The 25,068-nt window shown below is 46.0% G+C and overlaps 1 protein-coding gene across 1 annotated transcript; it reads right to left on the bottom strand.

Moving 5' to 3' along the window:
* Positions 1-163: 163 nt before the first annotated feature.
* NEK9 (NIMA related kinase 9) lies at positions 164-25,068 on the bottom strand. Its single transcript, XM_065063911.1, has 22 exons — positions 24,762-25,068; positions 23,437-23,614; positions 20,826-20,881; positions 19,898-19,968; positions 17,929-18,034; positions 15,164-15,295; positions 14,124-14,234; positions 13,489-13,553; positions 12,503-12,553; positions 11,228-11,420; positions 9,848-9,992; positions 8,709-8,909; positions 8,273-8,319; positions 7,261-7,416; positions 6,760-6,868; positions 6,061-6,222; positions 5,510-5,680; positions 5,221-5,280; positions 4,385-4,575; positions 3,986-4,150; positions 3,094-3,306; positions 164-2,693 (listed from the first exon to the last, which is right to left on the bottom strand). The coding sequence occupies exons 1-22, from the start codon at positions 24,948-24,950 to the stop codon at positions 2,571-2,573; spliced, it is 2,895 nt and encodes a 964-aa protein (XP_064919983.1). The 5' UTR covers positions 24,951-25,068; the 3' UTR covers positions 164-2,570.

Below are 25,068 nucleotides of genomic sequence, written 5' to 3'. Positions count from 1 at the left end.
TGCAAGCTGCTTGGCCCCCTTTCTATAAGCCCCCCCCCCCCCAAAAAAAAAAATGAAAAAAATGAAACAACAGAATGCCATGAAGCCAGACTATATGCATATTTCCCCTTCCTCTCGTGGTGGGGAAGGGGGCGAGGGAAAAAATGACTCCAAACACAGGAGATTGAGTTTAAACATTTATTTAAACAGAAACTCCAAACCACTCCACCCTTTAACCTTTCAAAAAAAGACAATGACAAACTAGTTTTCAGCCAGAGTGTCAGAGCAGGCAAAAGTTGTGTTCTACTACAACAACTCAGTAGCAATACTAGCAGGAGACCAACACATACGGAGCTAGCACTGCAAGAAGGGGAGAAGTAAAAAAGGTTTGAAACTGCTCAAAGGCACTTCTGCCCACTTGCCATTCTGTTTTCAGCCCAAGATGATGGTGCTGGCTTTAAACTGCTTTTTTGGTTGCATAGCTGGCTGGTGTGAAATCCATGGTCTGTAACAGGCACAACCTGGATAGCGTGACTCTTCTAAGGCACGTATGAGATAGCGGAGCACAGGGCATCCTCTGTCAGGGACCCTAACCCTCCACTAGATCCAAGGGGAATCTGGTCTGTGCACCTAGCTTCCCAACTGCAGAGCATTGAGACACGAGGAGAGCAGTGCACTGCAGGAGAGCGACTCCCATCAGCTTGGTGCTTGCTTATTGGACATGGCTCAGGCTCAGCTCTTTGCTCCTCAAAGGCACTGCCGCAGCATGGCCAACTCAATCATTTCCCACTGCAACAATAACCCTCAAGCTGGGACCCGAACTTGAGAAGAGGCTCCAATGCACACAGGGGAAAGCAGAGTCACAAGGGCAACCAAGCAATGTGGCCGCAGCAGGGCGCCTGATGCTCACCACCTTCCAGGAGGACTGTCCTCCTGCCTGTCCTTCAGTAACAACAGACACCAGTGCGATCCTTGCCCTGGACACTGCACTGGAAAGACTGCACTTGATTCAGCTCCAAGGTACGAGCAATAGGCACCAAAGTAGTATTTAAGGATCATATGTTACAAGCAAATCGTTTGGTATCCACCTCTAGAGACAAATGGGGAATGCTGGCTCCCCCAGAACAGTCTCTCAAAAGAAGTCCCGGAGAGGTGATAGGATACCCAACTCAAATAGACCTAAGGCAATTCTAGTGACATGCCATTGATGGGGATGGTTTAAGTCTAATGAAACCACAACCCCACTCTCACATCAAAGGTGAGAAGGACTCAGGACTCCTTAGAGGCGTCACATAAGGCGGGGGAGGCGAGCTGCTCCCAGGGATCCTACCAATCCCATAAGCTTACTTCAAAGTCAGTTTGCTAATAAATTTAAGGGGAATAAAATTAACCTCATTATCTAACAGGAAATGAGGAAATCTTTAGCATCACACCATGCCTCTTCCCATCTCCAATTTTCTTGGGAAAGCCTCTCGCTTCTAGAAAGGAGGTGAATTCCAGACAGAGACTTGATCGCTCATGGTCACTGGAGAAGGCTGCATCCTGTGACCACAGCATTAATGACCTATTCTGGGTAAGAAACTGCATTCCAGCTTCATCAAAACACTGAGTGGAAAAACACTGATTCTTCCCACACCCACACACAGTGTGGGCACTGGGGGCTGAGCAGAACAGAAGCCAAGCAGGGAGCAGCTATGGGCTTAAGCCAAGAAGCCGGAAGCTCTGGCACCCAAATAAAGTTGAACAGCTGGAGCAAGAAATGGGCAACTTAGTCTGAGGCCCAGATGTTTGTCATCTGGTTGGGAAGCAGGTGGTCTGCAACTGAGAACCGGAGATCCCATCTCAGACAGTCCCCACTCCTGCTATTGGAAATGACACCTGATTCACCCATCTCGGTGCATTGCCTGGAAGATGGAAAGCTCTAGGCACCCAGAATAAAGCCTTTAAACTCTGTCTGTACAGGCCACTGGACACAGCCAGATGGCCAGAAGCTGTGCCTTGAGGCCAAGGACATGCTGCCTACCATTATCTCCCTAAGAGGAAGATCTCCACTGCCTCCAGGGTGAGACATTCCCTGCTCCCTCTGCCCCTGAGCAGAGAGGAGCAGCCTCACCAGCTGGGCCTTACCATACGGTAGGGAGAGGATCTTAGTCCTTCACCCCTTTGAAGTGAAGGTGGCAAGTCTTAGGGTTCAACCAGCTTCAGTACAAAACATGTCTCCTCCTGGCATCTAGAGATGCAGTGATGAATGCTGGGGTCCCAAAGGCAGCTCCCAAGAAGCAGTGAAACAATGAAAGGGCCACAAGCCACTACTGGAGCCATCGCCGTAATGGGGCCGTTCTGCCTCACGTGCAGAATTGACAGATAAGGTACAAAGAGGAGCTGCTGCTGCTTCAGTCACTGAGCTGGCCTAGAGCTCAGGGGCCCTCCCCTCTCAAACTCACTCCCAGTTCATATCAAACGTACACAGGTGCTGCTCTGGAGCCTCCGGCCTCACTCCTTGTCTGCGAGTGACCTGAAGCCAGGAAAGCCGCTCTCTGCATTCGGTTAGTGTGCTGTGAAGTTAGATGGATCCCAGTGGGCTCAGGAGACTAGAGGCTGGAGCGGCACGAGTCCGTTCCCAGGAGACACCATGAATCTGAATCCAAGTCAGGTTTTGGATCCACTTCCATCTCCTCTTTGGCTGTCTGTGTTCCTTTGGAATGAACCTCCACCTGCCAAAACACACAGCAGTTAGTTATCCAAACAGTTCTAAGACTGGCTGCAAAGAAGCTAGGAGCCACACAAGGCACAGTTCCTACTCTCCACAGCCATTTGGGACTCTCTGTGATATCTCACTGCCCATCCCTTCCCACTAGGAGAAATAAAGGGGAATCCCAGGTCCCTAAAGGACTGGGCTGTCCTCACAGGAAACTGCCTTCTTGGCTTCATCTGTGTTGCTACTACCAGAGCCTGCATCAGCAGCTCAAACAAGAGACCAGCACCATGCTCAGTCGCCCTATTCTGCTCCAAGAGCAACATCTGTTAAAAGCTGCTTCATTCTGCGCAGTTGGAGCTGGGATCAGCATAGTGAGCCCTGACCATGGATGTGCACTGGGTGTACTGGGTCCTCACCTGCTGCATCCCCTCCGTCCCCCTGCAGAACCGCTGGAGTTGGGCACTCAGACGAACAGTTTCCTGTTGCAGCTTCTTCTGATCATCCAGACACTGTAAAACCAGGCCTCTGAGGTGCGTCACCTCCACTTGCAGAGCACTGCACATACAGCCCGCAACAGGAGACACAGCCTTCCCTTCACCACATGGCAAGGTTGGGCTCAGGCAAGTAGGCTGCAAAGACACAGAGGGACATCAGGCCAGGTTTGAGTGCAAAGCCAGGAGTTGTACACGCCACAAGAAAAAACCATGCATAGGAAGGGTCACTCCAGCGCCTTTCCCAGCTTCCAAAACCTCTAGCAGCCAATGTCAGCAAGCTACCTGTCATTATATCTTCTGTACAAAGCTACTAACTTCCTCCTTCTTCTGGGATATCTGCTCCCATTACCGAAATCCATCTGGTTTAACCCCCCTGCCCTAAGCCTGGGATCTGTGCCTCCTCTTGGGACAGAAAGCCCCTGGAATAAAGTAGCCTCTCAGGCTGTAATTTCTCAGTGATTTTCTGTATCAGTTCTTCTTCCTCTCTTACATAAAATCCTGCTTTCTAAATTTCTACCTTCTGCTAGGCTTCTGAACATTAGGCTTCCCTTTTTTTTCCAGTTACATTAACTGCATTTTTCCATACAACTGGTCTCATTATTTTCAGTCTGACCAAGCCTCAGCTTTGTGTTCCAGACTCCTGTGAATTGTTCTCTTTGCAGCATCATCTCTGACTATCAACAGCCCTCTTTTCCTCACCCAGATGAATTAGGCCAATCCAACACCCTCTTCTCAGCTCTCCCCATAATTCAAACATATTGTCACTTTGGGTCTCCAAGAGATTTTGGTCAAGCATTCGCTTGAATACCATTACCCAGGGCTCTGTTTTGGGCTTGTTTAATCCAACAGGTTCCTCAGAGGCCACTTTGAGTCCTTGAAGCTTCTGGTAAGGGAGAGTCTCCTTCTCAGGCTCTGAAGATTCCATGCTCAGAGGAAAAGGGCTGTCAGGCATAGGGATGAATTCAGCATTCTCCAGCTCCTGCACACACAAAAGTAGCACTGTCAGGCCTGCCTGCCTTGCTGCAGCTGACTTCATCTCCTCAACCAAAGCACCAACACCCTCTTGTGGTAAAAAAGGCTGTGAGACCTAAAGGGCTCCCCGCACAGCACGGTTCTGAGAACTTGTAAGAGCATCCCTTAAAGGTGAAAGCAGTCACTGGCTTTTCCTCAGCCTAGATCCTCATTTCAAGGCATTTCTGAGACACCACATTACCTTCCGCAGCCAGCCAGGGCAGGAGCTGTTGTCAGTACTGCTGCCTCCCGCAGCTTCTGTGGTGCTGATCCAGCCTCCCAACTCACGATCAGCTTCCATGGTTCCCCGGAAGCCTCCACTGGGATTGGGGGTCTCCGCTTCCTGCTCATTGTCTTCTTCTTCTCCTCCTCCAGTTGTGCAGCTCTGAGCCGCTAGCAAACAAGAGCAAAAACTTTGTATTTTCTCCACCTCTGCTATTCCTGTTGCTAAACCTCAGCTTGAGCAGAGATGATGCAGAAATTTGAGCTGTGCAACCACGGTGAGAGCACATGCTAGCAGCACCTCCCTCAACACCTTATCTCCTAACACTCCCTGCAGGCTCCCCAAAACGGGCCTGTGTGCAGCAGCCTCTTGCAGCTTCCTGGCCCCAGCCATCCCACGGGTCCAAGAAACTGGACTCCATCTCTCCAACAGCTGCCACATAGCCACTTTCCCTTAACAGATCCCTTCAGTGAATTCCTCTCAGATTCTCACTGTCAAATTGAAGTTCCTCAACTACAAAGGCCTTGCTGCATCCATGTTCTCCTCCTCTGTTTCAGTTCTCTCCCAGCTTTGGCCCATCCCTTCCCATGTACAGCACCAGCTACAGGGTGTTTCACAAAGATGGACTCAATTTGAAATCCCACCGCTTTGAAATTTGGTCCATCTTTTTGAAGCATCCTGTAGATTTCCTCTCTTTGAGCTCTTCTGTGAGGCCTTTCAAACACAGAGAAACCATGCTACAGGACCAAACTGCACCCACTCAAACAGACCACTGAACGGACTTAAACCCCAGCTCCCCAGGGCAGGTTACTTACCAGTACAAATGGACAAGCCGCTGCTGTTGGATCGGATCGTTTTAGAGTTCAACACCTTTTCTGCAAGGAGAGAAGTGTGCTTTCAGTTAGAGTGCCACATGAAAAGCAAAATGACGCCTACAACAGCACACAACAAAGCCAACATTGCAGGCCTAGAGCTCAGAGCAGTTTGCCACATTACGCCACAGCAACCTCGTGTGTTCCCAGGCAGGATTTATAGTCTAGGTCCTGGCAAGCAATACATGATCATAACCAAGATCCCAAAATTTCAACCTAAACTTACACTTACCAACAACAATGATGGTGTGCCAGCCACGGCACGACAGGTCTGGAACATGATGCAACGATCCAAATATTGGCCTAGGCCACGAGGTACAAATATCTGAGCCATGAGCCCTCTCAGTCGATGTCATTGCCAGACGCCCGTTCCCGCCATTACCCCAGGCAAAGATATGGTTGTCTGAGGAAACAGAGATTCAGCAGCCTCAATTCACTCACTCCCCCTTAGCCTGTAATTGCTACAAGGATCACAGCCTCTCTGCTGTAACTGCTATCCCAAAGTATCTAATCCACCAGCTCCAGTTTGCCAGTGGGAGAACAAACTGATAATGAATCTAACAGGCAGCCATCAAGCCAACACTCTGCAGCCCCAGGAACAGAAAATGCTTGGCACTGCATGGGCACAAGTGCTGGGGCCAGACAGCCCTAGGCTAGGAGGATTTCTTTATTTCAGTGCAGTGCTGCAGGGGTGGTCTAGGAATTGCTTGGTAGAAGCCAGTTAACCACCCTTGCAGATCTATTTCAAAGGAAGCCACCACGACTTCACAAAGGCCCACTCACCGTCAGTAGCAGCTATGGTGAATTCATCTCCACATGAAACCCTGATCACCTGCTTACCCCCCAAGGGGCCTCCCAGCAGGTTAATTCCCAGGTGCTTTTTATAGTCTCCAACACCAAGCTGTCCACACTTGTTGGAGCCAAAGGTCAGCAGACGGCCTCGCTCTGAGGAGGAACAAGGAGAGAGTCACAGTGAGGACCCAACTCTGGAAGCAGCCAGGCGTGCAGAAAACGGGCAGCGACAGCCCATGGCCAAGACAGACTCTGCTGAGAAGCCAGCCAGGCCAGGAGGGGACAGCGCCAGCCAAGAGGAATGGCTTCAGCATGGAAACATCTCCCCAGCTCCTTCTCCCATTGCTCCACTTTCTGATGCTGGGGGCTGGGACTCCTCACAGCCCTCTGACTGGTGGCACTTGGGTAAAGCCTAACTCTGCCATTAATTATTGCTTTGCTGTCCCAGAGCACGATTCTTCCCCAAACTTTTATTTCCTCCCCTTTAAAAACCAGAAGGCTGAGCTAGAAGCTGATGTTGCTGTTTCAGCTGACCAGGAGGCAACACTGCTGAGGAACAGGAATCCTGGGTTCCTGGAGCAGGCATGAGCCCTGCTACCAAACCATAACCCTCAATGTCCAGGGCCAGGCTAAAAGCTGATGTAAAGTAATGTAGCAAACAGTATTCACTTCTTAATACACAGGGCTCACCGTCAATAGAAGCTGTGTGTGTCTTCCCTGGAGAAATGGTACGGATCTTGTAGAAGGACAGCTGCTTGGCCAAAGTAAGGGAAGTGGCGTATGGCACCTCACAGTATGTCTGAGAAAAGACACGTGGGTAAGCACAGAGTGAAAAACCACACATTTATCAGCTAAGACCTACACAAGCAGGTCTTGGCAGACCACAACATTAACCTAGGCAGTCCCAACATGGATATCATAAAGAACTGCTAGAATCCATGTCACTGGCTAAATCGCTGCAGAGCAGCACTCTATCTGCTTCATTGCCTCAGATCTGACAAGAGCCCATAGGGCAGACAGGAAACTGAGGAAGAAATTGCCTCTTCCTGCAATTCCAGTATCCATTGTCTTGGATTGGAACTAAAAAATTCGCACAAAGCTAGTGAACACTCTGTCATGGTCACAGGATCTCCATTTCCCCATATACAACAGACTACTGGGAGCTGGAACCAGGGACCCAAATGCACTTACGTCATGGTTGATTATCCCTGATGTGCACTGATTCAGACCCAGCTTGTTGAACTCGTTGAGTCCACATGCCAACACTTTGCCTGTCTGTGTGAGTAGGAAAGTCCCATCACAGCCACAGTGAACGGACACAATGTTTAAGGTCTTCGGAACATCCACCTGTGTGGAAAAAATATATCCCAAGAAAATCAGAATCCCAATATCTACTACATAGAAGCTGGCACATGGAAAACATCAGGGGTTAGAGCAGTGGTTCGGCCAGTCTGGCCACCGACAACACACACTGCGGTTATTCTGAAGGAAGGTGCAAGAATATCATAGTGTCTACAGCATACTGAAACTCCAGTCACAATGCAGGAACCCAGGGCATTCTAGGCCTTGTATGCAGACACCAGTCACCTAGCACAGGAACCAGAAATGTGGTGCACAGGCCTCCTGGCCAGCTGGGGTCTATAAGCACCAGACCGATTTAGCCAAGCAGAGCTGGGTCTGCGCTGTGCGGGTGTGACACCGTGTGATCACAGATACTTGGCTTCCAGGCACATCCTTGTTAGTTTCTAACCCGCAATGGGTTAGATTACCTCAACTACCTCAATTACCCCAGCACTGTATTTCAAGAAGGTTTTACTTTCAACTCATCTGTAACTCATTACGTCAAATACAAAGACTCAAGTTGTTTGCACTGCTGCAACTTTCCTCTACAGACCCAAGGTATACAATTTGGTATTTCCTACTATGATTTCTACAACATTAAGTTGGGCATTTACAGTTCCAGCTTGGAGATCAGAGCAATGAAGCTCTAAGTAATGATGCTGGCTGGTTTGTGAGTGACATGTCCCTCTGCCATGATCCCTATGGACAAATGAAGAAAAGAAACGAGGAAGTTAAAACCCTTGCAAACTCTACGATACCTCAGAAAAAAACACTTGAGCCTCAGACAGTTAATATTTCCAAACAGCAACTAATTTGGATTTATGCCCATGCGGATTTTGAGAAGAAGCAGTCACAGCCCTACCTTCTGAGGGGTGTAATGATCTTCTTCTGAATCCAAGCCCAAGCGCCCTGCATCAGTGAAAACACTGCAGTTAGAAATGGCCTCAGAGTGCCTGCCCCTAAGAAATTGTAATGTCTCTCTATAGTCCCAAAGGAATCTCCCTACAGAACTAGAAACCTGCTCCCCTATGTGCATCATTGCCTACCAATCCTCAGGGTAATCTGACCTCACTCACAGCCAAGTGGCACCCTAGAGCTTCCCAGAGTAAAGTCCCAAGGGCTTAGTCCTCAGATCCCATCCTTACAAGGAAAGAAAGCCCCAAAGACACCATGTTCTTTGTCCCCAGGACACACCAGCCAGCCCTTACCCAGGCTCTGCATTACACACCTGCATCACGATGTTTTCTGGAGTGGACATATGGCCCAGTGCCTTTAGTGTCCAGGGAGACTCTACCTACCGTACTCTCCACAGCCCCACGTGTAAACTTCTCTGTTCCTGGTCAGCACTGCCACGTGGTTATCCCCACACGAGACCTGCTCCACAGGGTTGGTAAGAAAGAAATCCAGCTGCAGGGGCTCAAGCACTTCAGAGCCATAAGCCTTGTCAACACCAATGCATCCATAATAGTCCGAGCCAAAGGCGTACACCTGGCCCTCATCTGAAGGATACAAAGGAAGCTCAGTCAGCACACAGAGCTTGTATTAGGCTGCATGTTAACCTCTTAGGACATGGCCAGAGCAACCTCTTTTGTGTAGTCATCCTCCTCTTTAATGCAGAAGAATGTCACAGGGAAAATATGGAGTCCTTTCTTATTCACATTAAGATGGATGACCTTATACCACAACCTGCAGCTATTCCAGGCCACCAGTGTAAAAAAATTTTGGGCTGAATCTGCCGCTTTCTTTAACAGAAACCCACGAACCGATCCTGTGGCTCCCTAAGTCACTACTCCAGCACACTGAGCATCTGAGCTTATCTCTGCCAAACTTCTGCTTTTCCAGCACTGGCGAAACAAGCTGGAAACTACCTTATTGAGAATTGTGTTTTCATAGGTAAAGCAAGATTCAAGTTCTTCCATAACAGACAACACCACAGCTAATACATCTTTAAAAGTATGAACAGGGCTAGAACTAGAAAGAGCTATCAGGTCTGAAGCTTTTGAATTAAATAGCAAATCTCAGATATGCATCATCTTTTATTATTGCATGACTCTTTCCCCACACAGTCCAAAAAGAGTTTCAAAAACATCTACATTCTTGACGTCAGGCTCCTGTCCTTAATACATGCATGTATGGAGGCAACATATGCACTGGTAAGAGCAGGGACTCTGCACAGCCACAGAGAGCTGCGTTCAACACCCAGCTTCATCAACAAAAAGCCTATCTTTAGCAAAACTCCCAGCCTTCTTCGGAGTCAATATCTTCCTCTCAGTAACGACACTGATCTATCTCCACTACTCACCTACTGTCCTCCAAACTGAGGGGTGAGCAATATACGGGACTATCTCCTTAGCTGCTCTGCTGATCTTATTATGACGGCAAACATCTCCACAGCTCAGCAAAGTGAGAGAACAGCGGTCTCCCTTCCAGCTCTCACCTGTGATGCACACTGTGAAATCATCTCCACAGGACACCTGATGAATGGCTTTTCCCTGAAGCTTTTCAACATGCTTTGGCTGGCGGTAGGAGGCTCTGTCTCCATGTCCCAGCTGCCCGTGCAACTTGGTGCCACCTTGCATATTCTGCAAGACAGAAACATCTGGTAAGGTTATGTATCCACAACTCCACAGATGGTGCCAACAATTAGAGCACCTTGAGTGAACAACAGAAGACAGCAAAGAGCAAAAGAAAGTGTGTTAGCTACGTTAAGGTAGAGGATGCTACAGGGCACAACAGCAGACAACATCCTAAATGGCAGCACAGGCTTTCACGCAGTTCTGCTCTAACAAGGAGTGATCTGGTCTCAAGACACCAGCTGGTGAAGAACCCCTGTTACCTTCTCATCCGTCAGGCTACAGAATCCACTCCCTGCTGCAGGACTAAAATTTATCCTTCAGCTTTTTCATTTACTTTTCTAAATCCTAATGGCTGCAAAGAAAGCCATAACATGAAACAAGTGTCACTGAAGTGGCCAGACCTACCAATCCTATAGGAAAAACAAAACTCTGAGCAGTGTTGAGCTAAAACTAAAATAGCAATAGCCAGCTAAAAGTTTTCAGTGGCCATTCTTGTAGGAACATCCAGCAAACAACTTCAAGTTGCTCTCCTCACGTTCAGATCTCTTTCTCCTCTCACTCATGTACCAGTATTTTCTAATCTGTCTTAAAAGATTCTGTATCATCAATAGAAAAGCCTGTGGAAGCCTGAAGATGCAGAGTATCTCCATGTCACTGACCATCTAAGCCCAAGAAGACTGGATTCAATTGCTTTAAATGCATGAAATGTCAATTTTTTAAATTCACTTTAAACTATTTCAGAATTTCTATTCATCACAAAAATCAGAATTATTTAGTATAAGACATCTCTGGTTTCATCCACAAGATGCCTCACAGATGACATCTGTATTACAGCAAGGTCACTCATCCCACCCACTCTGATCTCAAAAAACCTCCCTCAAAAATACACAAAGCCAAAAGAGCATCACAAACCCTCCAGTGCACTTCTAGCAGTCAAGAAGGGGAGGAAGAGATGTTTGACTCAGTGCCTGGGCCTAGAAGTCCACCACCTACAATCCTCCAATGCACAGCAAGTCTCCAGTACACTTACAGTCACCATGGAACACTTCTCCCAAAACCACACTAGCCTTGGGAGCGCTGGGTCAGCCCCACAGCAGCCAGCCTCACAGCCTCCACTGCAATCCTATTTCTCCTTCTCCAACTGCTTGCCCACCTGATTCTAACAGGCTCATGGAAGGCAGGAGTGGATCTGGGCTCTCCTTTCCCACCCTCAGCCCCTTCCTGCAGTTTCTCTCACTTACCACCCAGGTGTAGAGCTCCTTCTCCACTGTCACCACAGCAAAGTGAGTGTTACCAGCACACACCTGGCGTGCACTGCAGCCACTTTTGATGGCATCCAGCTTCTGGGGGGTGGACTTCCCGCCCCCCCAAACATACACCTCACTAGTGCGCGAAGTCACCACTGCAATGGGAGCCTCATTCATGGTACTTGACCTGCACAAGAGCCCCCCCAAAAACATACATGCTTTTAATCATGAGTTTGCATGCACTGTCATCACTCATTTTCCTATTGTTGTCTATCAGTTTTCCCTTTGCAGCCATTTATGGTTTTTATTTTCGCAAACTGTTCTTTTTGTTGAGTGGCCGTGAGGCCTCCAGTGCTATAAGGAGACTCAGGATTAAGCCTGTGTAGGAGCAGCAGAGAAAGTAGCCTCTGGGAAGCATTATAAAAAGCCTACAATCCAACTAGATATCATTTAAAAAGACGGGTCTTCCATTGAATGGCCATGGAGCTGTTCTCATTTTTGAAAAATAAAAGCCTTACAAACGGTCATGAAATCTTGCTCAAAATACAGAAGCATTCAAAAGCTTCTAACTTCCCTCTATCCTCTTTATTTAAATCACAGCTTTCCATCCAAGGGCAAAAAAGATAACTCTTTGTTGCTAAGAATCAACTCACGAGCAGATTGCAAAATGGAAGTTGTAATCAAAGCAAACTGTTTGTAAGCAACAATGAACTGGAACTTCACATAAAGTTCTCAGATAGTACTTCCAAGTTCACAAGGGAACAAAGGCCAAATTCTGTCCGACAAATCCACAGAAAAACAGCTATACACGTCATGGAAGCCATCTGCTTCTCACAGCAACCCCGCTTACAGGCTTGCTGGGGACTGTGGAGAATCTCTGCATATATCCAGTTTTATGAAAGATATTTATAGTCACTTAATATTCAACATTCAGTCATATTCCTCCTGCTCAAGGGAATCTGCGTGAAAGGAGGGATCTAAATTATATCCTCAGTTACACAGGCTGTAAAAACTACATCCTCAGTAGGACAGATCAGAGCTGTATGAGACTGGCTGAGCTAAGGCTTCAGCCATACATATAAGCAGGATAAAAAAAGGCAGAGTAAAACATGGGGCCATGTAATAACTATGTCAAATTCCTAGCATTTAGGGATCTTCTAAACTACACTGTTCCATTACGGCTGTCACAGACTACCACTCTCAGCAAAGTTCCTCTCTGGAGAGCTGTTCTCTCCAGACTTCCTTTCAAACACATGTCCAAATAATTACCTTGGTCGCTTATTTGGCCCATTAAGTAGTGTGACTTTCTCTTCCATCTCCCTGACAAAAGAGAAAAAGCATTTTAGGAAACAGTAACATTGCCCAAAGCAATTTACTGGCAAGCAGCATGCACAGACTGCCTTCCTTTCCAATAAAACGCTGCTCCCTCTTGGAGGAAATGTGGCAACTGTTTAACAGCTCCCAGCAACCCACAGTAAGTAGAGCAGAAGTAATATACCAAACAGCTAACAAGCTTCCACGAGAGCTGAGGACAACAAACTATATATATACCAGAATGTGGTCAACCAATTCCCATATTGCACAAGAATGACCTTAAAAACTAAACATGATGAGAATTTGAGCTTTTACCAGCACATACAGCAAGACAAAACTTTGCTGACCACCAAGCAACACAATCTTGTTATAAAGGACTAGGTCTGCCGTTCCCAAAGCAACCAGTGTGGGTTTCAAACAGTCCAGAATTATGGTCCACCTTTCCTAAAAAGACAGAGTGTGCAGACTAAAAGCTAAAAGGGGCCACTTTCAATGCAAGTCTCTCTTGAAGAGAGAAGCAACAAAGAGAGAAAGCAAGTGTCTCTATATTGCATGATATGTATATTTTGAAAGGCCTTTCCCAACGAGCACAGGAGGATCTCTGTGACCCTTATCTCACAGAGGTTTGAATAGCACAAACCAGCATTCCTCAAATGGAGCCTCAGAATGTGATGCCTCAAAGTTCTCAATACAACAGCGTCTAAGACAACAGATGCAGAGACCTTTCTCACCATACCCATGCACCAACTGAACATCAGATCAGAAGACAAGACAGCAAGAATGCACTTCTCAAGAGGATGAAGTGTTCTTCAACAACTGCTTCACATCAGAGCAAATTAACTTCAGGACTTTGCTACAAAAGCATAAACACCACTAGTCTGCACAAACCCTCCTGTTCCCTCTGACACCTCTCCAGGTTTCAGGTAAGACCATCTGATTACCTCCTGCGTTTGCTGAGAAGGGGATGTTCAAGCAATTCATCTGCAGTGGGTCTCTTCTCTGGATCCTGAAAGAAGTGAACAACAAGTCATTCTTGGGGAAATGCTCATCATCTACAAAGGAATCTTGGGCCACAAGACCTCATTCATCTCTGCGTGGACCTCCTTCCCTGATTCTCTTCAGAAGGGAAAGGAATTAATTCAAATGTTTGGAGTGAATAGGGATAAACGCCAGGAATGTGCAGCAAGGACATCCACGCTCTGAAGGTATCAATACTATGTTTGCTCTCAAGAAATTAATTCCCCACAGAAAGCCAGAGTCATGGTCAGAAAGGCAGAACCTCAAGAGACTGTACAGAGATGATGCTCCCAGCTCTGCATTATAAAATAACTGCTTCTGCCAGCCCTTTAAATAATTGTCATCAGAGTATTCCCAGCACCCCTCCAGAGCCTGCAGGACTGAATGGTATCTTGAGACTGGTGGAAGCCCAGCCCTAGTGGTCCCTCAAGCCTCACAGAAATTACCCTGCATCAATAGCCCCCATGTTAAAACAGGCAAGTAATTACCCTTCATGCCTGAATTACACTGCCTAGGCAGCTGGGAAGGGTATCTGAAAATTAAAAACTATTTCACCAACCTGATCAAGGCAGGAATTCACCATTTGGATCAGCTCCCGGGAGTAGACGGTGGAATCAACCTCCATGGCACGATTTCCCTGTACAATCTTCACACAAAGGTTCAGGGGATTCTAGGCAGAAACCAGCTGTAAGGGAACTGAACTGCACAATGTGCCCAACAGGGAGAGACACTACAGGCCACCACTATTTTCTTTCTCCTTCTCTGATCAGGACACAGCCTGCTTCCCTGCCTAGCAGGTTCTCCAGAAATCTAATAATTCCTGCAGAAATGGAACCTCTGATAGCTAGGACTTGGTGGCAACATCCAGCTTTTCACTGAATTCCCTAACGGTGGAGGGAAAACAGGTTTCTCTCTGCATGGAATCTCCTACACAGTGCACTGCCATTGCAACACCACAGAGCAGCAAATTTACGGGGGACTCAGTAGCCATGATGAGGGGAAGTCAGGGAAGGACGGTATTTTCACTTGTTTCTTTAAGGGTTACAAAGTCTTGCACCATGGCAGCTAGCAGCTTTCCCATGTCATGGCACAAGCTGGCAATGTTCCCTTTCATCCTCCCATGCCAGCTTGACAATACTTATCTTGCACCCAAACTTTGAGAAAGGTTAACAGGATTAAATACTATGAAATGTGAAGGCTGTTTTTGCTACAGAATGCTGCACAGAAAATTCACAGCTAGTAGTGCTGAAAAAAAAACCCAAAAAAGACTAGACAATCACAAACTTCCTGCTTATAGAGAAAAGGATGTTTCATTCACAACCATGATACAAATTAGCACAGCTAATTCTGCATCTGGCAGACCCAGGGCTGCAGACAACGCTGGGCTTGGCAGAAGCCAGAGAGGCATGTGCAGGACAGGGGAAATCATGCAGACATTTTCTCTGGCTATAGCTGGCACTCCCAGGCCACTGTTTTCTTAATCAGCAGCTTTAAACAACAATAAAAGAAAAACATGAGTTAAGAAAGCTATGAGCCAAGTACGAATCTCAGGGGGATAAAAAATAAGGTTACTCAGTCCATCCTGGTTTGCAGACTCACAGTAGCATCGAAGGTCCTCTTCAGAGTAAGCAGCTCAAAGATAACACAGCCCACAGCCCAAATATCTGATTTGAAGTTGTATTTCACACCCTGGCAGAGTTCTGGAGACATGTAATATGGAGTTCCCACCAGCTAGGAAAAAAGAACATTTGAAAATCAGAAATGATCCAGCAGCCTTCAATTCAGAGCTCTGCATCCATCACGTTCATACAGACCCATGAGCATCAGAGCCAGACGCAGCTCTGCCACAGCACTGAAGTAACACAGATGACACACTCCACCAACATGTTGGAGGGATAGGAATAACAAGCATGCTTCTTCCCTTCTCATCCACAAGCCTGTGTCCAAGTTTCTTAGAAGATCCCACACACCTCTCTTCTCAGATCCTGACGTGGTACATACTCCTCAACAGAGCAGTAGTCATGAGAACACAGCAAGGACTTGCTCCTCTCTTAAACGTAATACTGACCAGGCATATGGAAACCCTTATAAGAGGTTGAAGGAAAAGGGATCTAGCAAAGCTTCCAAATGCAGATGCCAACCCATGGTTATGGAGCCACTGTGTCTGATCACAAGGCACTGCCTGGACAAAGGCCACTCTGTCTCTGATGAAATAGGGGTTGCTTCTGGGTCAGTAAGTAGAAAGCTGGCTTAAATACTACCTTAAAGGCTTTCACTTCAGAAGCAGGCTTTCCTGAACAACTGGTCTAAAACAAACACCCCCACCACACACAAAATCCCAAAACCCAGCACTTAAATAAAGAAGCCCTCCTGGGTACAAGAGAAAAAGTGGCATAACTCAAAGTCACAAGGAGACATAAAGACAAACATGATAAAATGTGTAAGAATGAGGCTTCCAGATGAATGGAGCTCATTCCCTAGCAAAGAATTAGACAAGGAAACAAAATGGGAAAAACTGAATATAGAAGAATGGGAAATACTTATAGTTGCCCTCTTTTCAACTCTCTCAGCAAAGCTCCAGGGACTACAAAGCTTGTATTTCATTAGGGCCTGCTAGAACACCAGATACCTCACAGTCACACTCAGAACCTGCCATCTCCCTTCCACTCCCCGTTACAGAGCACGACAGCGACAGAGCTGCGCAAGTCCCGGCAGCCATGGGAAGGTTTAGAAGCCCAGCTAGTTGGAGTATCACATGGAGAACTAGGACACTGCACCTAAACCTTTTCTAAGCAAAGGATAATGTAAGCTTTCTGTAAGAGAGACACAGACATATTTTCTGTATCTCCCTTGGTAAATGGAAGAAAAAATGAAGAATCAAGAAATCAGTGTTTAGCAAGCAAGATGTAAACCTTTTACAAAATTGTAATTTGACACAATTACAAATACTGACAATAACATGTTTTGCACTCATTTTACAAAAAATTACTTCCAGACTGCCACTGGTCAATAAATCACAAATTGAGCAACTAGCCTGGCCACAGTCAGTATACACAGAAGAAATATGGTTGAAGATATGTAGTTCAAAATTTTTCAGAGTGAAAAAGGAAAAAAAATAAACTCACAGGTATAGTTGAAAACACATAATACAGGCAAAAACAAACCTGGAAATTCATAGGGCAGACTCCACTTTTCTTTGAAAGAAGGCCATGAAAAATGTGATGAAATTGAAACAGTTTTGCTGCAGCCCAGCTTAGCAAGGGCTTTATGCAGTAGCCTTCATTCCCCACATACAGCGCAACTGCACAACAGCACTCATGTTCTGGAAGGAGGCTGGCAAGTATTTAACTACATATCCTAACAGAACACTAGCAGCTTGCATTAAATGTAATAATACAGCCTGCTAAGGGGAAGTGCACGCTGGCTTGCATCCCAAGCTATAATAAAGGCCTTTAGCAGATAGAAGCTCCAGACAAAGTCTCCCTTTCCAAGCCTAGTGCTCACCACAGAAATTAATGGAGCTGCGAAGTCCAAGCTGAGCCTTTCAGGAGCCTGCAGCACACCTTACCCTGTGTCACAACTCTGGCTGAGAAGCTGCTTGCTGGAAGGGTCTGGAACAAAGCCAAGCTTGACAGCCTCCTGGTAGAATTAATCTCTCCTACAAAGCTTTGCCCTCCTCCAAGAGCATTATCAATAAATCACACACCTGGTTACCGTAAGAAGCACAAGTACCTTTCTTTCTTCTCTATAGTACAATTCAGTTCAGAGCCTGAGTATTAAAAGGTAGATGATGCATCTATAGCACAGTGCAATGTCAGGCAAGCACATCCAACCTATCTCAGATCCATGTGAGGCAAAATGCCTCTGTTAGCACAGCAGCATGACCAAATCAATTTAACTTGCTAGGCTGGGCTCAACTAGCCCAGAGGGAAAGCGCTGTATTGCTGTGACTATATGGCTGTCTCTCTACCTTTGGGAAGCACCACCTTCATGTTACATCATTTCACCTTGGAAGTACCATGCCCACGTAGCAAGAACGGAAAAGCAGTGCTCTCCCGCACAGCTATACTGGCTCTGGCACAATTCCATGCCCACAGTGGCACTTATCTTCAGCCTGCTGCTGCCTTGCAGAGTGACAGACCTACAAAAGGTAACCTGGGAGTAAGGATGACTGCAGGCTGCAACACACCAGCAAATACGCCAGTGGGAGTGAGAGAACACTGAGGGAAGGTGAGAGAGAGGGAAAGGAAATCACCACAGAAGACAAGCAGCAAGAATATACAGCATCCTTAGTCTTCTGCAAGTGATGCAGTGATGAAAGAAAAACACACCTCAGTTTGCACACAAAGGCAGCAGATACTCACAGTCTCAGCCATAGAGTACTCAGAGTTCAGCTTCTTTGCCAGCCCATAGTCTCCCAATTTAATCAGGTTTGCCTTGGTTAGAAAGATATTTAATGTCTTTATATCTCTGAAAGGAGAAAAAGAAATGCAGACATTCAAATATTTTTCCAGATTTCACAGTTTTCCACACACTACTAATACCTCCCCCACAAAATGAGGTACTTGCTACTCCGCCAGCTCTCTCCCTCACACACAGAACTCTGCAAAGGCAATTTGACCCCAAGTACTGGGGCAGTAACTGCAGTTATCCATGTTTTATCACATCCCCACACAAACACAACAGTCTAAAAGGCTCAGGCTCCAGACACCTATGTAAAGCTCACAGATCAAAGACTTCTTTTCCCCCTCTCAGTTTCTTCTCATGTGAAGGTCATTGAGCAGGTAATATTTTTCCTGGTTTTATAAATAGACCCAAGCCAGGAGCCGCTGAGCTCTCTAAAAAGATAAATGTATGCATGAATATGTATGTATGCAAATATAAACACACACACAGAGGGTGTGAAACAGATGCGACTTTAGAACTTAAGCATAACATCCCCCTGCCTTATATATCAAGAACAACACTTTATATCATGATTTACCATGCCCAGAAGATCAAAAGGTTGATGGCCACAAAAACGCTGAATTCCAAAATTCACTGAAAACACCTTCTCCCAGACAGAATAATTTACATGGAGTATCACAGATCAATATAAGAGGCTCTAAATACAGAGAGGAAGCCCTCGCTATATGATATGCTTCCCATGGCCAACACTTCATAACACCCCTTTTCCTAACGTACCATCAACAACTTCTCAGTGTAGATCAGGACAACATCAAGTAAAGCAGCACTTTGCATTCATCCACTTGGGGCATCGCAAAGTCCTGGGTCACTCTGACAATGTCTGCAGCAGAAGGAAATCACTGCAAACATTTAAATAACTGTTCAATTAATTATTATGGAGCAATGTGGGGCCACGTGTTCCTAGACTGCGAACCCTGCTGTGAAGACGGGCAACAGAGTTGGTAACCGGGAAACCACTGCAAAGCAGGACAGACGTGAGATCTGCTTCACGTCAAAAATTTGGGCTCTACTTTGTCAAAGGTACCAACCCTTCATTAGCAAGGCTTGCCAATTATCAAATAATCAGAATGGCAGCAACCAGGATGCTGTCCCACAGAAAACATCCTCACACAGCTGTGTGAGAGAAGGAGGTTGTGCAGCACACGATCCAACCACACTGAAAACAGCTGTCTATGCGTGCAGTACCACCCAGGATATTATCGCGGCCTCCCTGAAGCACACATAAGCGAAGAAATTTACCCCTCCCAAACAGAAAAGGGCAACAGAAAAAGGTAATCAGCTACTATTTAACTCTCAGAGTCAATGTCAAAATTACTACTACCAGCTAATAAGCTATATTACTTCTTTAAATAGCATGTTGAAGAAATGAGATTCAGCCAAATGTAGGACAAATCTTTGCATGGGTTATATTACAGCAATGCACAGTCTCCATCACTATTAGCCTCCAGGAATTACAGAAGGATGTACATGTTGGTTTGAAGTTATCAATTGTGGAGTGGGTGGGATGTATCTTTGGCCTGTAGAAACAGCTTTTGCTACCCACTTTAGCAAACATCATTTATGTGCTATGGCAATAAAGAGCCAATTTACTTCCTTGCTACATGGATTAACTCTTTGTTCACAAAGCTGCAGCATCAAAGAGAGCAATTCCATTTTCATATTGAAAATTTCTTGCACATTCATCAAATGGGGTTTTCTAAAAATTCTTCACAGAAGTGATACTTAATATCTAGGCAATTCAGCTATGTGTTGGAGAGAAGCTCAATGCTTGTTTTAAACACAGAAGCAAAGAATACACAAAGGAGTTCTGCACCCACATCAACAAACCACACTGGTTACCTTCACTTTACTGCATGTCTCACTTACCTGTGAAGAATTCCTGCTCGATGAATGCAGCTCACAGCTGATGCAATTTGAAAGAGATACCAAACCACCATCTGCAAAGGTAGGAATAAAACCCTTATGTGAGGCTCAAACCATCCCCCCAACCCCATATGCCCCTGACACACAGAGATACAGCAAGAGGGTCTGACTGAACCACTTAGGTGCTCTTTCAGAAGCACAAAAATCCAGAATTTCCTGGTTTGGAAATCACTGAAAGGATACTCCTAAAGGTAGATTGCTCTAGTGCTGCTCACAGTGTCTGTCCTGACAAGCATCACAGAGGTCAGTAAGTGAAAAGCCTTAGGAATGACAGCTAATGACCACTTGGGAAAGATCTAGTTAGGCTCCCAGGAATATGAACTGTGACCATTTAATATTCACCATGAGCTGGAAGGCCTTAGAAATCATTATAGAAGATAAGTATAAACATTAACCACCTCATCATGAGGTAGAAGCAGACCAGAAAATCAGTTTAGAAAGAATAAAGAAAAAGGAACAAGAAAAAAAATCCATGGTGAGACAGATTCAAGGTAATTACTCAGAAAATAAGCTACAAAATGGTTAAGAGAGAAACTGAGTACCAACTATGAAGAAACACAGAAAGAGGTTTTAAAGTTAAATGTTAGCCAAGATGATAAGGTGACCAAAGTCAGTTGAGCGCTCCCTTTCATTATTCCTCCCTTGGAAGTTTATACTGCTTATAGACACATAAGAAGGAAAATAAAAAGTTTCTGATAGTCCATAAATAACTGCAGTGTTCAACAGGAGATGAAGGATGCCAGTCCTCAGACACACACAGAAATTCACCACCAGCATTAGGGAAAAAATGTTGTATAAATACACAGATAACCAAACAGATCCCCAGAACATTAGGCCAGCCCCATTTCTCCCTTAAACCAGTTCAAGTTACCTCTTCTTCAAATAACTTGTCTTTCTGACGCAGAATCTTATCGTAGAGGTTCCCTCCTGTAATTATAAGTGAGTGAGACAGAAAGGTTCATCTTAGTTAACGGCAGCAGTTACTCTGCTCAGGTGCTTCTGGGAATACTCAAATCCCCAAGACAGGGGTGTCAAATTCACTTTCACTACTAGTCCTACATTTATACAGTCCTAAAATTACATTTGGCCCTTTGAAGGCAACCACGAGGCTGACGTGCCCCCCATGAAAATGAGTTTGACAGCCCTGCCCTAAGAGATCTGATGCATCACTATGCCTCTCCCTGAGCATTCATCACTTAAGTTTAATCACAAAATTAAGTTCATCTTCCTCTAGGAACTTCACTGTCATACCTATGCTTAAGCAGAGATGATTCTTTTATAACCCCACCTTTTAATACTCTCTGAAAAGTGAATCAGTAAGATAGGCTAGCAGTCCTTTTTTTTTTTTACCTATAAGCACTTCTTGGAATATGTAAACATTTATAACCTGTTAAGCAAACCCTGTGAGATTGTCCTGCTCAGCATTATATATAAATATGCATTAAAAAAGAGAAAGAAAGCAATTATAAGTTCAGACTAGTCCATGAAAGTACAAGTTACTGCCTTTACCCATTTACTGCCCAGCTTTGACCTGCCTCTCTCCTTCACCTGCCCTGAAATCAGCAGGCTCTTCAGGGCACCTGACAATTTCAAGACGGCAGTCTGAAAATCAAGGAGAGCTAAAAGAAATTTTGCTGAGGGCTGCAGGCAGAGAGACTCCCTATCAGATTAGCATCCTACCAGTAAATTCCAAATCTCTGAGCACATCCTGTTGCTATTCCATTTCCCAGTTATCATGTATTATGTCCTAACAGTAACAAACACCAGACTTCCATGTTAGGAAGATTTTTCTGATATTTAATTAAGATTCCCTTTGTTAATTTGTTATCTTTCAGTCTTGCTATTAGCTCTCAGCATTTCTTTCTTCTGCCTCATGTTCACATTTGCAAATTACCTATAAAGCACTCTTCCCATTCACAATTTAACCCAACTATTCACTTCTGCCTCTTCTTATGAACCTCCTTCCTAGTGGTTCAGACTATGCAGGCTTTTAGTGAATTCCCTCAACTCTGACTTGCCATCTTTTTGCAGCTTTTCTGAACCAAAGCACAGCATGACAGGTACTACATCGCCAAAATCCTACACAAGGAGACAAATTATATCTCAACTCAGATAACCAATATCTCTACGCACACATACTAAAATCAAAACCAAACTATTTTCTTCTTTGTTTCATCTAATTGTGTCTAATCTTCTGACACTGTATTCTCTCTTCAACAAATGTATCGTATAGGATTTTTCTTCCCAAATCTATTTCAGATGTATTCACTGATGTTATCTCATGATAAATCCAAATCTTATGGTACCATGATACACAGAACTACAGGCAATAAATCAATAACTTGGCTTTCTCCCCTGTAAAACGGAGACAATATTTACTCAAACGTGAAAGTATTTCCTAGATCTCCAGAAGAGATGTGCCAAATTAAGCAGTAAAAACTTTGGTTTCTGATGAGTGTCTGATAGTGACTGGTCTAGCTTTACTTTAAAAATTACTCAAAAATTATCTTGGACTTGTAAATTGTAAAAAAAAGCCACAGAAACAACTATTAACACATTGGCAAAACCAATATCCATAAGCCTAAATGAGATTCCCTCTTTCTCATGTCTCTAGTTTTGTACCACTTAGACATATTCAAGCAACGCGGGCTCTACACTCACCTCTTGGTTATTGTCCCAAAGTAAAACAAACAGCCTAGAGATGTTAACAAATGTGTACAGACATCAGTACTACGCCGCTTCTCTCTATGCCCTTCAATGAATTCATAATGGCCCCAAGCACCCAGTCTTCTTGGGGCAGACAAGTAACTCACACAGAGAACTACTGAAACAAACAGTGTATCAAATCCTTTTACCTCTCCATCCCAGCTGGGACTGTTTCCCCTGCAAACTCCAAACGATACCATCTGTTCTGCTCTAGGATGCAATTCTATAGTTTTCTCGACCACCAGAAGGACCAGTTTTGGTTTTGAAATAGTAAACATAGAAGCTGATAGCACAAGGCAGGAAAAAGTCCTGATTGCAGTGTGCCAGTAGATTTTTGAGCTTAAATTTATTATTGCCAAATGAAGGCATCTATTTAAGTGATGCTACTGAAAAACAACCCCACTCTGTACTGTCAAAGAGGACTGAATATCCTCATGGTCTTTTCCCACCGTCCTCCTAAAAAGAACACAGCAAAGTGCATTAGGAGCGTTAAATACCAATAACCCACTTCTTCCACTGCACCAGCTACTCAAGACTTGAGAAATCATTCACTGGCAGAACTGCCTGCACTAACCACCGGGCTTTTTTCTTTGGCACCCGAGACACAAATCACTCAGAAGGGTTCTCAATCTCTCCTTCAGGAGCTATGCAGCAGAATCCACCTCTACTCCTCCGCTGCCCTAAGGGCACCCCAGGAATATTCCCCGCAGGTTGTGCAGGAGGGTGACTCAGCCGCGGGGCAGCCACCCGTTTGTGAGTGGGAGCAGGGATCTCACCGTTACAGTACTCCAGCTCGATCAGCAGCGTGGTGTTGTCCATGAAGTGATTGTAGTACGCAATGATGTTCTCGTGCTGCAACAGGGCAAGGATAACGATTTCGTTCAAAGCATCACGACGCTCCTTTTCTGACAGCCGGGTCAGGTCCACCTCCTTCCACACTACAAGTGAGTCATCCTGAAATACAAAACCACACATCTTTTAATTAAAAAAACACTACTATCAAGAGAACAGTATGTGCCTTTGTAGCAGGAAATGAAAATTTCAGGTAAGGTAAAGGGATTTTCCTGCCTCTTACAGATTTCAGACAAAGATTCTTCAAGACAATGAGTTTTGAGGTTTTCTGTTTGTCGCTAGGAACAGCGACGGCCTGAAGGCATCTTTCTAGCTGGCCAGCACTCACTTTGAAAAAACAAAAGAAACACAAAACAAAACACATACTACAAGATTTCCAGGGGAAGGCACAGAGTTTGTTTTGTTTCAATAGAGACTAAACATACTGCAGTTCAATAAAGGGAGAACAGTGTATTTCCTGTCTCATAACTGTAAGATATTGTACCAGACCACGAGCCGCTACAAATACTCAGGTATTCCTTTAAAAAAAAAAAAAAAGGAAACAAGAACACATTTCCTCTGCCCTTGTCAGGCCAACACGTTGTCAGACATGTTATGAGGGACCTGTTAAGTGAACAGTGTTCACTTCCAACTGTTTGAGCTGTGACACCTTAGGGTGGCCTTGCCTCAAAAAAACCTGAAGAACTTCCTTCCCTTGGTAACCAAGTCAAGCGCATTTCTGTGACAGCTGATAGAAAGCACAACTGTGCTCAAACTGGATGGGATTAGATGACTTGGGAGCAACGGGAGGACTGGCTTTTCAGCTGTTTTCCCCTCATTATGCTGATATGCTAATGACAAGAGGGAGTTACCCATATGAGATGCCCCTGTGCCCTCCGTGACTGGAACAAAACACAGAAAAATGAGGAATTTAGAGGCATCACAAGAGCCTCCACATCTTCCTACAAAACTTTAGGGGACTAAAAAGCTGTTGCTCAAACGCGTGAAGCCCTAACTCTGTGTCCCTCGACGGATGTCGCTTCACTTCACATGGGGCTGCAGTCACCGCGGGGCCGCCCAGTCAGCCCGGGGCCGGTGTCACCGCGGGGCCGAGCCCCGCTGCGGCTCTCCCGCCGCCGGGGCCGCCAAGCAGCCGCCTCCGGGACCCGCCCCGCTCGCCTCGCCAGCGGCCCCGGGCCCTCCTCGGCGCAGCCCCCGGGCCCCGTTCCTCGGGCCGGAGGGGCCCGTCCCGCGCCGCCGGGCAGCCTACCTCGGTGCGGCGGTACAGCGTGGCCTCGCCGAAGGCGCCGCGGCCCAGGGTGCGGATGGGGATGTAGTGCAGCTCCTCCTGCTCGCCAGGCAGGCTGCCGCCGCCGCGGGAGCCGCCCCTGCCCGAGGACTCACTGCCGAAGTCGGAGCTGATGGAGTCGCAGTGCCGCTCGTACTCGCCCAGCGACATGGCGGCGGCGCGGCCCCGCGGCGGCCCGGCTCTCCCTCAGCGAGGCCCCGCCAGCCCCACGGGCTCCATGTTGGCTCCCGCCGCCGACCCGGAACCGCTTCCCGCCGCCGCGGCGACC

The sequence above is a fragment of the Columba livia genome, chromosome 5 (assembly GCF_036013475.1).
Source record: "Columba livia isolate bColLiv1 breed racing homer chromosome 5, bColLiv1.pat.W.v2, whole genome shotgun sequence".
NCBI lineage: Eukaryota > Metazoa > Chordata > Aves > Columbiformes > Columbidae > Columba > Columba livia.
The sequence above is the reverse complement of the archived record's forward strand: the minus strand, read 5'-3'. Positions and strand labels throughout refer to the sequence as shown.

Coding starts and splice junctions, on each gene's coding strand:
- NEK9 (XM_065063911.1), bottom strand. CDS start 24,950: ATGTCGCTGGGCGAGTACGAGCGGCACTGCGACTCCATCAGCTCCGAC. Junction 18,035..19,897: donor CGAGCAGGAATTCTTCACAG/GTAAGTGAGACA, acceptor TTCTCCTTTCAG/AGATATAAAGACATTAAATA. Junction 9,993..11,227: donor AGGAGCTCTACACCTGGGTG/GTAAGTGAGAGA, acceptor TCTGTCTTGCAG/AATATGCAAGGTGGCACCAA.